Source organism: Trachurus japonicus, chromosome 19, assembly GCF_045865225.1.
Source record: "Trachurus japonicus isolate A0001 chromosome 19, Traja_1.0".
Classification (NCBI taxonomy): domain Eukaryota; kingdom Metazoa; phylum Chordata; class Actinopteri; order Carangiformes; family Carangidae; genus Trachurus; species Trachurus japonicus.
Window position 1 is genome coordinate 8,654,049 of NC_140925.1, and position 15,140 is coordinate 8,669,188.

The window sequence follows — 15,140 nt, forward strand, 5'->3', positions numbered from 1 at the left end:
CGGCACAGACAGCTGGTTCTCAGAATCGTATCTTTTTATTTGAACTGCACTGAATGCTAAATGTTCACCTTGTACAAGAAACAAATACAAATACTCACACTAAAAACAAAAACATACTGCTGGCTGCCTCTTCTGCTATTGTTGGGACACTAAGTAGGAGTTTCTGCTATTGCTCTTACAGAGTACAGGATGCCCCAAAGAACCTGGCCTTCAATAGAACAAAGAAAATATAAGAAGGAGAGAAGAGAGAGGGTGGATCACATAGGACTATGGTTATAGGAACATTTAACTAGGCAATACAAATCTAACAGGACTCTTCAAAACTCTTTAACACCAAAAACGTGGGATGCGCCTTGTATATAAAAATACCACAATGGAGAGGATGAGGGAGGAGAGAAAATATGCAGACTAACCAGATTAGTCTTATCTTTTTTTTTTTCCTCAAAGACAAAATTCTGGGAATAAACAATATCTGCAAAAAAGTGTTTTCCTGAGTCATTAAGAAATGAAGTTTGCTTTAACCCTTTCCTGTCTTCAGAGTGTGAACTGTGCTCAAAGAAGGGAGGGAGTCTCCCGTCGTCTGTACACCGCTGCCCGCACGGCAGTGAAGGGATGAAGACCGGTGGCTCCGTCAGGCCCGTCGTCGCAAGTGTCCCGTTTGTCAGCGCAGGAGAAATCGCATCACGGTCTCGACAAGCCTCCTCATTTCAATGATTGTGTGTGTGGGGGGGAAACGTGCTCTTCCCGGCCGGCCTCACGCACACGGACACATACAGAGAAAAGTTAAACACTTGGCTGGAAGCTCCCTCTGACTTCATATGGTTACGATTCAGCTACAATCAAATGTATAAAGTGAATGTGTTATTTAGTGTTTTACCACTGACAGCTTCAACTTCAAAAAAATAACAGAGCAACCTTCTCACAGGTGAAGGGATCTGCTCACACTATGTAGAAGTGCCCCCGAGTGGTGAAACCATGTAACTGCAGCCGTGACAGCTGTCATTAGTTATTATTGCCAGGAAAGGGTTAAAACCCACTCTAGATTACTATAACTGATGAGCAATCTTTTCCTTTTGTTTGACGAATGATAAATATATTTAATTCAATAATCCATTTTTAGTCATTCACACTAAAGATCGAAAGAAAGAAAAACAAAATTCTCTTCTGAGGCTTAATGAGGGGCCTAAACAACACACATTAGTTACATAAGGAGGGTTGGAGCTGGGTGGAGGAGAGGAGGGGGAGGCGGTGTGGGGGAGGAGGAGGGGGTGGGGGTAAGGTCCAGTAGCACATGATGCCAAAGTTTTTTCTCTTGTTCTCCCGATGGTGTGTTGAGATGTGGGCCTACGTTTCCCATGAGCTCTGAGGTGTAAGGGGGAGGGGGTTTTGGGTCGGGGGGTCGGGGGACGGGACAGAGTCTCATCAGGTTATCCCGGAGCGCTAAAAACACTGGACTCTGTGTCCACAATCATAGGCATGTCCCGAAGAAAAAACAAAACGAAAAAAAAAAGCCATCATCATCAAAGAGTAAAGTCGGTACTGAACCCAAAGAGACAGAGAGTAAAAACTAAAACGTTAAAAGTACAAATTCCTCGGAACACTTCTTTGTTCCCGGTTTGCTGACTGGTTTTTAAACAGGCAGCCGCTTTGTGTTGTTTCACTGTCTCTTGGTCCCAGTTGGTCGTTTTGCTTTGTGATTGGTTGTTTTTTTCTGAGAGTCGACAGGTCGGATGAGATGTTGTTTGCCGTTTGGATCCCTTCTGCTGCTGCTATTGCTCGGTGAGGTGCTCTCTGGTCTCGCCGTGTTTGGAGGGCTGGTTGGGCGACGGGGCCTGGGAGGGGTGTGTGCCAGAGGGCAGGGTGTGGGCGATGGGCACCCCGCCTGGGACCATACCCTCTAACGCCCCTGGGATGCCGCCCGGAGCCACTCCAACCACACCTGGCGGGTATCTGGGGGAAGGAGAAAGGGAGGTCAGAGGTTAGTTGCTGCGGACAGAGCGATTCCCAGAGCCACAGACTCTGGGTGACATTTCCCAACACCGTGAAACTGGATTCTCCAAACATTTAGTGACACTTCTGGCTCTTTTCCACCACAGGAACTTTAGAAAAACTTGATCACAGCTGTTGCTCTTAAGATTGTACTTTGCAGTAGCTTTTAGAAATATTGGAATTTTTAATCATTTTGCTTAAAAGGGATAGTTCAACATTTCGGCAAATTCGCCTATTGCCATAATCTCGATAGTCATAGTTGTAGGTTCATTACCTTTTATTATCAGTGCATGTTGTTTTGAGATGCAGTGAACGGTACTGGTCCCCTGTCCCTAAAAACTAATCAAATCCAACAACTCCAAAATGCTGTCGTGGACAAGTTGTGACCTGCACATTCACCACGCTATGAAATAATAATGTAACATTATGAGACAGAGTTGTTTTCGAGGCAAATGCATAATGAACTTAATCCTATAACTACGGGGATTATGGCAATAGGTGAATTTGCCAAACTGTTGAACTATCCCTTTAAAATTCATCAGTTTTTCTATCAACTACTTGTTTCAACACCATAAAATAGTATCTCAAGCAAAGATTTTGGCAGGAAAAGAGCCGTTTATATTAGAATATTCTGACCAAAAAACTAAAGGGAGCAAAACGAACAAACAAAAAAATAAAATCACACCAGATCAACCACCAGTGAGGAAGAAAAGGACGATACAGTTTTATCCAGGATAACTCGCCCAAGAAGCCGTGAGAGGGGAAAACCGTAAAGCATGACTCCATCCACCAAAGTGCATGTGAATGGCTTCAGGTCATGTTTACTGGGGGACATTCAAAAAAACCACATTCGCTTCCATCCATCTCTACTCTGTGTTCAGTCAAACAGGTGAGTGCTGGGAGGAGGAGGGGGGATTATAGAGGGTGACACACATCAGGTGAGCTTCAAAGGGGGAGAGGGAGGTGAGAGGTCTGATCCAGGACCTCCAGAGGGGGGAGGCTGTCGGCCCCGGATTGGTCGTATTTACCTGCTCCTTATCTAGGCATTAATTTTGTCTTGGGGGATGCCGGTTGTTACAGCCGGAAGAGTTTGGTTCAGTTGGCTGCATGAAAGAAGCACATGGAGGGGGACATGCTGAGATCAGGAAGGGCCCAGAGTGGGACATGGTGGACAGAGAGTTACCTTTCTACCACTACAGAGGGCAGTTAGTGAGGGGAGGGAGGGGGGGCAGGGCACTAGGAACTATGGAAGAGTGGTGACTTCAAGGATTCAAAGACATTATTAGAAAACATCAAAGATCAAAGACAAAATGTGACATTTTTGAGATTTGTTCAACATAAAACGGCAGGAAAAATTATAGTTTAACATTAATAGTTAATGACAATTGGAAAATTATAAAATAAAGCATAAAACTTCCTATCTGCAGTTTTCATTTCCTACCTATAGGCGGCGCCGTTGAGCTCAGGGTGAACACCTGGTTGATCCATAACCGCCCACGGTGCCGTGGTGACAAAGAACTCCTTGTTGACGCAGTTTCTTAGGCTGTCTGGGATGCGGCCTGTCATGAGGTACACACACACGCGCACACACACACACACACACACACACACACACGGCAGTGAGGCTCAGCGGCATTAAATCACACACTGTAAAAGGCCACGACTTTGTTACAGGAGACGAGCGAGCAGACGCTGCTCAAGTGTTAATGAGTTCAGACTGACAAACATATCAGGCTTGGATATGCAAATGTAAATTAAGATCATTTAACAATGTGGCTGTTTTTTTTTTGTGCGAGGCCGGCCCCCGGGCTCGGCTGCACTCTGTGTCGGGAAGCTAACGATGACATCTATTAAGATGTCCAGATTTGATAAAGGCTGCTGAGGGCCTATTGAAGTGGAAATGTGACATCTGGGAAAAGAAAGCTGAGCAACAGGTCACAGGGCGGGCTGAGGGTTTAGAGTGGAGGGGGGGTGGGGTGGGGGTTGAGAGAATCATGACAACGAATCGGTGGTGGAGGATGAGAAGAGAGGGACTCTGGTCTCGCCGTGTTTGGAGGGCTGGTTGGGCGACGGGGCCTGGGAGGGGTGTGTGCCAGAGTGTGAGTGTTACGTACCGGTGATGGCTCTCCGGATCTCGGTGGCCGCCGCCTCCCTCATCTCCAGAGAGGCCTGCTCGCTGTACCAGGCTGTGTGAGGTGTGCAGATCAGGTTGGGGGCGTCTTTCAGTGGGCCCTGAGCAAAACTACAACACAGAGAAATAAAGAGTGGGGAGGTCAGGTCACATCTGAGATGCTCACAACGACACTGGATCTGTGAACCCTGTCACACCTGCTTCAAGGCCAGAAGCTGCTGCATTAAAATTATGCTGAGGGTATTTCTTTTCTTTTTTTTTCTCTCTGAGAGTATAAATATTATAAGAATATATATAATATATAGAATATATCACCTACAGTTTTTTCCTCCTTTCTTTAAAACTCCCTTATTCTCATATCCTCCTTTTCTTTAAAGGGATAGTTCAACATTTAAGCAAATTTGTCTATTGCCATAATTTCTATAGTCATAGCAGTAGGTTCATTTACTTTTAATTATCGGTGCATGTTGTTCTGAGATCCGCGGGGCAGAGACGTGAGCTGCTCAGTGAACACAATGGAGGTGAATGGTACAGGTCCTCTGTCCCTCAAAACACAATCCATCAACTCCAAAACGCTCTTGAAATAATCATGTATAATTATGTAACATTACGACACATGAAGCAAATACTCGGATTGGAACCACTTGCGCTTTTGAAATCACTCCGCCCAGCAGCTGTGACTGGAAAGCAGTTCTAGGCTACGCATTTGCCCTGAAAACTGTCTGTCTTGTAATTTTTTTCATAGCATGGTGAATGTGCAGGTCACAACTTCTCCATGAGAGTGTTTGGAGTTGTTGGATTGTGTATTTGATTAGTTTTGAGGGACAAGGGACCTGTACCGTTCACCTCCATTGTGTTAACTCAGCAGCTTGCATCTCTGCCGTGCGGATCTCAAAACAACATGCACCAATAATTAAAGTTAATGAACCTACCCCTGTGACTAAAGGGATTATGGCCATGGGGGAATTTGCCAAAATGCTGAACTATCCCTTTAAAAACCAACTCAGACAAACCCTCCCTCCTTTCCTCCCCCTTCTTTTCCTTCTCTACCGTTTGCAACACCCTGCCTGGTTGTGTGTTGTGTGTTGTGTGTGTGTAATGCCCCAGCAGTGCCCTAAATCAGCGTTGTGTGGCATGGGGAGGGCCGCAGTTACGAAACACACACACACACACACACACACACACACACACACACCCTCCCCCTGTTGACATATTGGGTCAGTGGAGCATGAGGCCGGGCTGAGTTTTCAGTCTTCTGGAGCAGCCAGTCAGCCGAGCAGCCGGCCAGGAACCAACAGCAGCCTCCGAGCTCTCCCGGCCGCCCCTGATGCGTGAACAACACATCAGCACCGGTTACCCTCGGAGACGGAGGAACACGGTTCTCAGAGAGGTGGAAAACTGGGAGGCGTGTCAGGCTGTTTGTCCTCCGGTGAGAGCAGGACAGCAGAGAGAAACAGAGCTGGATACATCTGTTTCAACTTATTTTTTGTAATTTTACATTATTTTGTAAAAATAAATTATCAAAACATAATTTTCCCATATTATACAGCTGAAATATTTGGGTTTTTTGAGGATTATTTTCTAACTCCTTAAATAATGCATTACCCAGAATCCAGTTTCATGATTAAATGACTACAAAATTCATAATAAATCAATATTTTCTATTAATATTCATTTTCAGTCCGTTGCTTTAGGTTGTTATGGGCTAAAAGTTGAACACAAATGTAATATTCACTGAAGTGTGAAGAAGATGTGCAGAGATTCTTCTTTTCTTAAAAGTTTGAACAAACTGTGCGAAGTATTATAGAGGAGGTCTGATGTGTGTGTGCTGATCTGTCGACAAGATTTCCCCCTGAACTGTCTCCCACAAAGTTTCTCTTATTTTTTTTGAAAACGGTTGTGATTGAGGAGAGTCTGGGCTTTGACGCGTAAAGAAGAAAAAGAGATACGCTCGGTGCACTCAACCATCCACCCGCAGCTCTGACTGTATTTGGTTTCCTGAGACGTGGGAAGAAAGCGAGCTCTCTCCACTGCCTGAATCCCATTACCTGCAGGGCCCTGAAGGAGCCTTTTAGAAAAGCGCCAGGCATCTTTAACTCGTCATGTGTCTGCGATTGTTCCTGGCTGATTGTCTAACTGTCTCTTCAGCTGTTTAAAATTCTCACCTTTATGTCCGATTTGTCACTTTCTTTTTCTTCCTTCCTGCACACCCAGCGACAGTTGTGCTCATAAGTTTACATACTCTGGCAGATTGTGTAAAATGAGTACCAGCCTGAGCGATCAGGCAAAACACATTTATCTTATTTCTAATGGGATTCAAATTAAACTATGAGACCAAAATAACACAATCTTTAAAAAAACAATTGAGCTTGGTATCAACAGAACCTCTCAATTTCCACTTTTATGATAGTTTGAACACTGCTGATCAGCAGTGGATATCTTTTTATATAATTTTCCTGTTTTATACAGTTGAACAACCTTCTCCTTCAGCTCTTTTGACAGTTCTTTTGCTTTCCCCATGGCTCATAATCCTTCAAAGGATGAAGTGTGCAGCTGTTTGTCAAAAGCCAAGAATCTCACTGATTTTTTATACACAAACACTAATAACAAGTCACAGGAGTGGACAGTTACCTTTAGTAGCAATTTAAACCTGTCTGTGTCAACTTGTGTGTATATTGTTAGGCCAAAACTTTTCATCAGGGCCATTTGGGTGGTTGTAGGCTACTTATAATTTAAAAAGAGCAAACACAATTGTGATAATAAATGGCTTTGCCCAACCACTAACTCTGAATAAAATCATTTATTTTTGCACGATCAATTATATTTTCCGAAATATGGCCAATATTCCACAAGTTCTGCCAGGTATGTAAACCTATGAGCACAACTGTATTTGTCTCTCTTAGTGATTCCTCCACCTGTCTGCCTTTCAGACTTTAGTTTTTCCTGTGTGCGTCTACACTCACGTGAAGGGCTCCGTCTCGTGGACGTCCAGGGCGGCTCCACGTATCCTGCCCTCCTTCAGCGCCTGGGCCAAGGCCTTCTCGTCCACCAGACCTCCCCGCGCGGTGTTGACCAGGAACGCACCCTGACGCATCTGTGGCACAGAAACACAAAGACGTCAGCACGGAGGAGCCCAGATATGCAGCCGTTTATTTACAGATGAAAGATGGGATGCGCGCCTTTTTTTGTGTGTGCGTCTATCGGGCTGAAAGTCAAATTAATCTGTTTGATCTAAAGCGAAACATCAATCAGGATTGAATATCTGCAATTTAGGGTCTTAGCGCATATTACACAGGAGCCGAAATTGAGATGACACCTGAAAGATGTGGATGACAGGCAGCACCTGGGAGAAAATACTGTCAGATGTGGGATAGAGAACAGTCTTTATCCAAACGCAAGAGATGAAATGAAGGATGAGGGATGAGCTGAAAGATGAGGCAGTGCCACCACCCCTTGCTGCTTGTGGTGGAGGGGGGAAGAGGCACAACAAAAAGTGTAAGAGGGAGGAAGGAGAAAAAAAATCAAATGAATATGCTCAGAAGAAAGTAATCCCTTAATCTTGACAAAAGCTAAAATCCAGGGGCATGAAAAGCCTTTACGCTGGCAGGCAGTCTTTTATTAGGCCTTGGTGGTTTTGACACACACAGAAACACACAAACATGCACACACACGTTTCCACTTTAGAAGCCGAGAGCGACTGCCAAGATTTTTTTGGTGAGAAAAGAGAGGAAAGTGTTCTTTCATTGCAGCACTTAAGAGGCAGCTGAGAATCTTAAGCTTTGGAAGAGGGAGAAAAAAAAAAGACAGAGTTAACTAGGTTAGGCTATCACCCCACACCCACTTCTCCTCACACACTGGAAAACTCACAAACTTCAGAGGAAGAAGAAGGGCGCACGGGAGACAAGGCAGGAAGAAAAATAGAAGTAGAAGAAGGAGAAGCAGTGGGGAGATGTGGACGGGATGTGGACTGTGCAGTTCCTCAGCGTCCCTGCAGGTGTCACCCAAGGCAGCGCCTCCGAGTGCTGCTATTGACTCAGAGAACAGCACTTTCCCCTCACTGTGCTCTCAGCCCCCCGCTGTGCAGCCTAGTCGATATATTTGCTGTAGCCGTGGGCTGGCGCTAATTGCATTTGACAGAGCAAAGGAATGAATTTGTGTCCAGCTTTGGTGGAGCTTAAGATAAAGAGCAGGGAATGTGCAGGCAGGAAAGGCTGCTGCTGCTTCCTCTCCTTTTTTTCCCTCTCTCCCTCTCGCTCCCTCTCTTTTTCTACCGACTATAATGCTCTTTAGGACAGCCTCCAGGCTGACAGAGTAATAATACACCAGCAGCTCTGCTTGTCTACCTGCTAGATAGCACTGCATTAAGCCCAGGTCAGGTCACAGCTGTTCAATGGGATGTTCAGCTCTGCCTGGATGACACGTCTGCATGTGCTGAGTGTGTGTATATGTGTGTACTCTGTGTGTGCTTTGTCAGTGGTGTTACCTGTTTGATGGTGAAGTCGTTGATGAGGTGGTGGTTGTGTTCGTTCAGGTTGCAGTGCAGGGAGACGCAGTCGCTCTGGTAGAGCAGGTCCTGCAGGGTGTAGACGCGCTGGACGCCCAGCGAGCGCTCCAGCCCGTCCTGCAGGTACGGGTCGTAGAAGATGACGTTGAAGCCGAACACCTTGGCTCGCACCGCCACCGCCTGGCCCGAACGACCTGAACACACACACAGGACCACACAAATAAACATATTACGTTTCTATTTCAGATACTACAGCAGGTGTTTTGGCGGCAACTGATGTCACAGATTGCATGAACTAATGAGACAAGTCAAATGACCAACTGTCAAGTCAACATGGACTTAGGCCTGCACAATCGATCGCAATGTTATCGAAATTGCATGCAAGTGTTGTTGCTACAGAGACGCTTTGGCCAACAAATCATATTCTCAAGACATAAAGGAATGTGTTTGTTCTGTACAAAAATCCCACCCCAAAAAAGATCACATCATTGGTTTGATATTTTTCTGTGAAAATGAAAAGCAAAAAAGGTTGTTCCATCTTTTTTTTTTTTTAGCATATCATGCATCCCTAGACCTGTGTGTGTATTTTCAAAAGGTTCAATCCAGACAAAACTGTGTTTGAGCTGCAGTCTACGGATTGAAGATCCCGATTGGTTGCGTGTTTCTGAGGCAATATGTCTGTAGCTATGGGAGCTGGGACTGGACTCAGATCAGCACCAAGTTGCAAACCATTCTCTAAGAATCCCTGATCTAGTCCAGAGATGTAAAATGACATGATAATGCAAACAAAAATATCAGCTACAATATTCTTTTCCACAAGAAACAGGAAAATAAAAGAACTGTTAACAAATGATAATGATCACCTAACTTTACTGCTGGCTGAACAATTACAAAAGAGCAAAAATAAAGAACTTGAAGACATTTATCGCTAACAAGCCTGTGCAGGAAGAGAACAATGTGTTGAGGCTGAGAGACTCGGTCTCTCACGGCCATTTGTTGTGTAGGCAGAGTATCCACTCTGCTGCTGCTCCTGCAGCCGCTGCTGAGAGAGAGTTATGGAGAGTTGGATGTCGTCGCTGGTGAAAAGGATCGATAAGGTCCTTTACACTCTCAAGGTCCTCTCTTTGTGATGGAGCATTTTGTCTTGCTCTTAGGCTCCGCAGCCAAGGAGGATCACTATCTCTCTCTCTCTTTTTCCTCCTTTAATCTCAGCCAATAAGAGACGGCAGCATAAAGACTCAGTCACAACAGCCTTGTAACACTAGAGCAACCGCTCAGACGAGTCCTTTTCTAGCCGGTGATGAATTATAGCTGCACTTTACGATCATTTTCATTAGCGGCTCATCTATCCATTACAGTAAGAAAAAAAGAAAAGAAAAAAAGAAAATCTTTTTTTTTTCGAGTGTTTCCACTCTTCCTCAGCCGGCCGTCTGCTTCAGTTACAGCAGCCGCAGCAGGGGAACGACTATTTCCAGTCAGTTTGAAACCCACCAGGTTGTCTTGCAGCTGCAGTACAATCTGATTTACTGAGGCTGCTGGAGGTGGGGTGGAGTGGGCGGCGGGGAGATGTCGAAATTGGCATCTCAGCTTCTTCTCGAACAATTTTCTGCCTGCGCGATTGTCTGCAAATTGGTGCAAAGTGGTGGGTTTAGAGAGACACTGTACCTCTTTGATTTTTCAAAATAAAATCAGTTTACACTTTCTGACATCTAAAAATATCCTAATTCCCTTATTCTATTTCACTCATAGACACCATTAGGAAACTATTAGTGTATTTGTATGGATTTTTCCTTCAACGTGGCCATATCTGCAACTGTTTGTCTCTTTTCTGTATTTCTAAGCCTCCATCCCTCTCTTCCCACACCAATCAATGCCACTAACAGTGAGTGTATATTGTAACCGGGAGGTTTGATCCCCGAGAACTCCCTCCCCAGATTTTTGCTTTGTGTTGAGCACAAAGACTCAACTGCATCCAACTGGGTGGGGTTGTAATGGTGATCGCTGAGGGCCAACAACACGGGGAAAAGAATAAATATGATTATGAATATTTTGGAATGCTTTTGTCAAAGAGCTCATTGACGGCAGGCTGCCAAGAAAATGACACGGTGAAGGTCTTTTGTGGTCGTGCATTACTCCAGATCAGATAAAAAAAATAATGTATCTGTTTGTTGCTTAACTTATGATCCAACCACTAGAGCTGAATGACGTGGGTTTCACTTAATGTCATGATGTTATTAAAGGGCACTTTCTGTCAGTGATATACATCAAAATATGGCATAACACTGTAAACAAATCCAATGTAGGCTACTTTATGTAACAACAGCTGGTACCACAATTATCTGATCATCTTCATGTAAACGTCTCAACTGTTTTAGCATCATGTTACCATCTGTGTTGTGTCCAAAGTGTCTTTTTTCTCTTTTCTTTTGTTCTCACTCTTGTATTAACTTCAACAACAAATCTATTCGGATCACTAATTTAAAGGGATAGTTCACCCAAAATTCAAATTTCACTCATTATCTCCTCACCCTCATGTCGACTAAGGATTGGGAGAAGTTTCGCGGGTGTCAGTTCAAATCACGCGAGATTTGCACGGACACAGGCAAAGCAGTGAACTGAGACACTGGGAGCTTCTGCTACAAACAAGCTTAAAATATAGACCTATTTAATTTTTTTCAGAACAATTTCTCATGTTGGGGCTTCAATACAAGAGGGACATTACAGACGAGCACTATGGAGGTATTTGGATGTTTTTTGGTGTGTCTTTTTGGACGAAGGGTGAGTAGATGAGTGAAATTTGAATTTTGGGTGAACTATCCCTTTAATGCTTTTCACAATATTATATTCATATCTGTTAGATAACACTGAAAAACTTTAAGCAGGAATTTTAAATTTCTTATTATGCCTTCTACATAACATAGCCAGAACTTAGCCAATCCAATTTATTCCAATTATTTATTTATTTTAGCCAGTTGGGGGCAGCAGAAACAAGCTACAGACACAGAACTACCAATATTATTCACTCTCCTGCTCACCAGCTAGGCAGGTTGTGTACAGTGTTATTTTGTTTTTTAGTTTCCCTGTTAAACAGCTGCCTGCTGACTCACTAAATGATGCTAATGAGCAATACAAGAGAAAACAGACAGCGCTAACAAACACTGACCTAAGAAATGCAGAATCTAGGTGATAATTATCTGTGGTTTCATCACCTGAACGACCTCCTTTCATATCGTCATAGTCGTCCAATACAATATTGATCGTCGGAGATTTAACATGTTTTCATCATGAGAGGGAATCATCCTTTAAAATGACACATAACCAGGAGAGAAGAGGCCACTCCTCCTGGTGAATCAATCTGTTATTTCTTACTAATAAATGAAATGTTAGAAGATGACATTGCTGTCACCTTGTAAATAATCCCAATTGGATGATGCGCTGAACACTGTCTCTATGGTTGTAGATGTCTCATGTTGGCATGACTGCTACCTCGAGTGCTGTTGTGTTTATTGTTGCCCCAGAGCAAGAGTTTGTTTTTGTTTTTTTCCCTCCTCATTTTTCAGTCTGTGTGTTTGAAGCCTGGCTGTGTGTGCACAGTCCCACAAACAAACACCAGGAGGCCTTTGCTCTCCCCTACCTCCTGCTTACAATGGACATTGTTTTGGAGACGGCTTGAGCCAGAAAGACCTGGAGAGGAGGCTGGAGGTGGGAGGATTGGGTGAGAGACAGAGAGGGAGGGAGAGAGATTGGTGCAGGGCATTTCCTCTGCCAGGACCTGCTGCTGGGGCGCAGTAAGTCTAGGCAGCTGTCTGGGACCTGTGGTGGGGGGAGGAGGTTTATGTGTGTGTGTGTATGTGTGTTGGGGGGAGTGTATGTGGACACAGAGATAAGGTGGCACTCTGGAAAGGTTTTTGAGAAGACAGAATATCTGTCAGCCCAGTGATGTTGAGACAGGGGCAGGATGACGCACAAACAACACACAATCAGCTGTGAAACAGGTGCGGAAGGGGAAACACGCACACACACACATAAAGAGGCAGAATCCAGTCTACCATGAGGAGCGTGATTATAGCCGGGCAAGATGTCGAGGGAGAAAAGTGACAGAGTCGAAAACAGAGGAAGAGAGAAAAATGGAGATATAATGGTGAGCATTAGAGCGGTGGGATGAGAGAACAGTGTGGCGGAGAAAAGGAAGTCAGCCCGGAGGGAGGTGAAACAGACAACCTTGAGATAATCTGTGGGACGGGCAGAGAGGGAGAAAAATAACCTTATCAGGGCAGGAAAACAGAAGGCACACTGAGCGGGAGAGGATATGAAAACACACGGGAGGAGGCAGCGGAGAGAGGGAGCAGGGAGAGAGAAAAAAAAAGGTCACAGCAAGAGAAACGGTTAAAATTGGTCCAAGTTCAAGTTTTCTTCACTCACCGAAGCCGATGAGGCCGAGGGTTTCGCCGCGGATGCGGGCGGCGCCGGACGCCACCTCGCGGATCTGCTCCACGCTCTGGACCCGCGTGCCCTCCCGGAGAGCCTGGTAGAGCCAGGTGTTTCGCCGGTAGAGGTTGAGGATGTGGCACAGGGTGGAGTCCGCCGTCTCCTCCACAGCTGCCGAGGGAATGTTACACACTGCGATTCCTGGGGGGAAAGAGTCACAAACACACACACACACACCAGAGTTTAAAAAAAATGAATCCAAATCAATGCGGCATCACTGTTCTGATGATCTTTGATAGTGATAGAATGATTAGTTACAGGTACTGGGCTGCTGACTGATAGATTGTCTGAACTGGAGGTTATTTCAGTAGGCACATAAGTGTCAAGTTCTAGGCATTTATTCGCAGTAGGGATTCACAGTTTGCCTAGAATCACTAATTTAAAGAGAATTGTGTGAAGCAATAACAAGATATGATCAAATCACCATGATATGACTCAATGACACGTCAAGATAAGAGATATTTAATTATTGCAGAGCTCCATTCTGTCTAAACTGATGCGAACATGCATAATACGTATAGCAAGTTTCTGGCAGAATACTCATAATTTTATTGCCTGCGTAGAATTCAAACCCTCTGACCCTGTGGTATTACCTCGCCTGTCTCCCACCACACAAAGGTTTTCTTTTATTTCATCATTATTATTCTTTTCTTTCTTTTTTTTACTCTAACACTTAAGCACTTCTGTCTGCCCTCTCTCTCCTCTAATGTCCTCATCCCACTCTGTATCTCAGACTAACAGCACAGCCGTCTCTGGACAGCAAAAAATAGCCCGAGCCTGCTCAATCAATGGCCCCTTTTCTTCTCCCCGAGAACAGCCGTCATATCAGCGCCGCCTTCTCCAGGCACGATAGCTTTTGACTCCTGCGTTGCGAGGCAGAGCGCCTTTGGTGAGTGGGTGGCAGTTAGACACAGTATCTCGTATTGGCAGGGAAATGGCAGCTTTGTCAACTGTAAGGGCTGTTTGAGCCACCAGCTAGCTGATATGAGCACGGTTAGAGGTTCAGAGAGAAGACCGAGCTCCCCCCTCCCTCCTCTCTCCTCTCTCAGAACATTCAGGCTCACAGCAGGATGTCCACCATTCATCTGACGCTTTAATTCAGGCCTTTGATCCGTTCTCAGAAACCATACAGTAAAGAAATGAGGAAACACTAAACATTTCAGCCAAACCGCTGGCTACTCTCTGATCGTCTTCTGACCTCAGAAAAAAAAACTCAGCGCCCCCCTTCGGCCAATGACGGGAAATTTTTCCGCATGCCGTACCGTACACGCTGTGATGTATCATCTCCTCCAGATTCACACGAATTAGGGTATCGTGCATCATAATTAACAGACAATCATACGATCTAAACAAGCAAATAGGCAGAGACCGGTCCACTCTTCTTCCCATGAAGTAATTAATCCAACATGGGATAATATGAGCATCAATTTTCTACTCACCGTCATGCCAACAAAGGGTTTGCAGAACTTTCTGAGTCGTCAAAACGCTTTTGGAGTTCCAGGGGGGGTCCGGCTGGCAGCGGATTTTCATGTAATGGCGGTGGATAGAGTTCACTTTTGAATCGTCCAAAACACACACTATGAAACATCCAGATACCTCCATACTGCTCGTCTGTACTGACCCAAGTATCCTGAAGCCGCCACATGAAAAAATTAATTTGATCTCTGTTTTTAGCCTTGTTGTAGTAGTAGTAGCTCCCAGTGGCTCTGTTGATGTGTGCAAGATTTGCTGCGAGATGTTCGTTCGTTGTTGGATGTATGATGATCAACAGAGCTTGGGTCAGTACGGATGAGCGGTACGAAGGTATTTGGATGTTTCATAGTGTGTGTTTTGGACAATTCAAAAGTGAGCACAATAAGCTGCCATTATATGTCCCTTCTGGAACTCCAAAAAGCGTTTTGATGAGTTGATGACTTTGATCCAAATCCTTCCTTGGCATGACGGTGAGTAGAAAATTGGTGAATTATCGATTTTGGGTGAAGTATCCCTTTAAAATGTGATTATTTCTACTTAAAGCCGTTTCTGCTT

At 44.7% G+C, this 15,140-nt stretch overlaps 1 protein-coding gene across 2 annotated transcripts in view; it reads right to left on the reverse strand.

The window, feature by feature from the left end:
* Positions 1-13: 13 nt before the first annotated feature.
* Positions 14-15,140, reverse strand: part of LOC146967356 (uncharacterized) — a 44,717-nt gene continuing 29,590 nt past the window's right edge. The window contains exons 4-10 of one of the 2 annotated variants that reach the window (XM_085761923.1): positions 13,047-13,253; positions 8,604-8,818; positions 7,084-7,214; positions 4,104-4,231; positions 3,431-3,548; positions 3,018-3,092; positions 14-1,950 (exon numbers count right to left, since the gene is read on the reverse strand). In XM_085761923.1, the coding sequence (XP_085618049.1) occupies positions 3,029-3,092; positions 3,431-3,548; positions 4,104-4,231; positions 7,084-7,214; positions 8,604-8,818; positions 13,047-13,253 (863 nt within the window). In that variant the 3' untranslated portion in view covers positions 14-1,950; positions 3,018-3,028. The remainder of the gene's footprint in view (positions 1,951-3,017; positions 3,093-3,430; positions 3,549-4,103; positions 4,232-7,083; positions 7,215-8,603; positions 8,819-13,046; positions 13,254-15,140) is intronic. The other variant, XM_085761922.1, reaches the window with a different exon arrangement.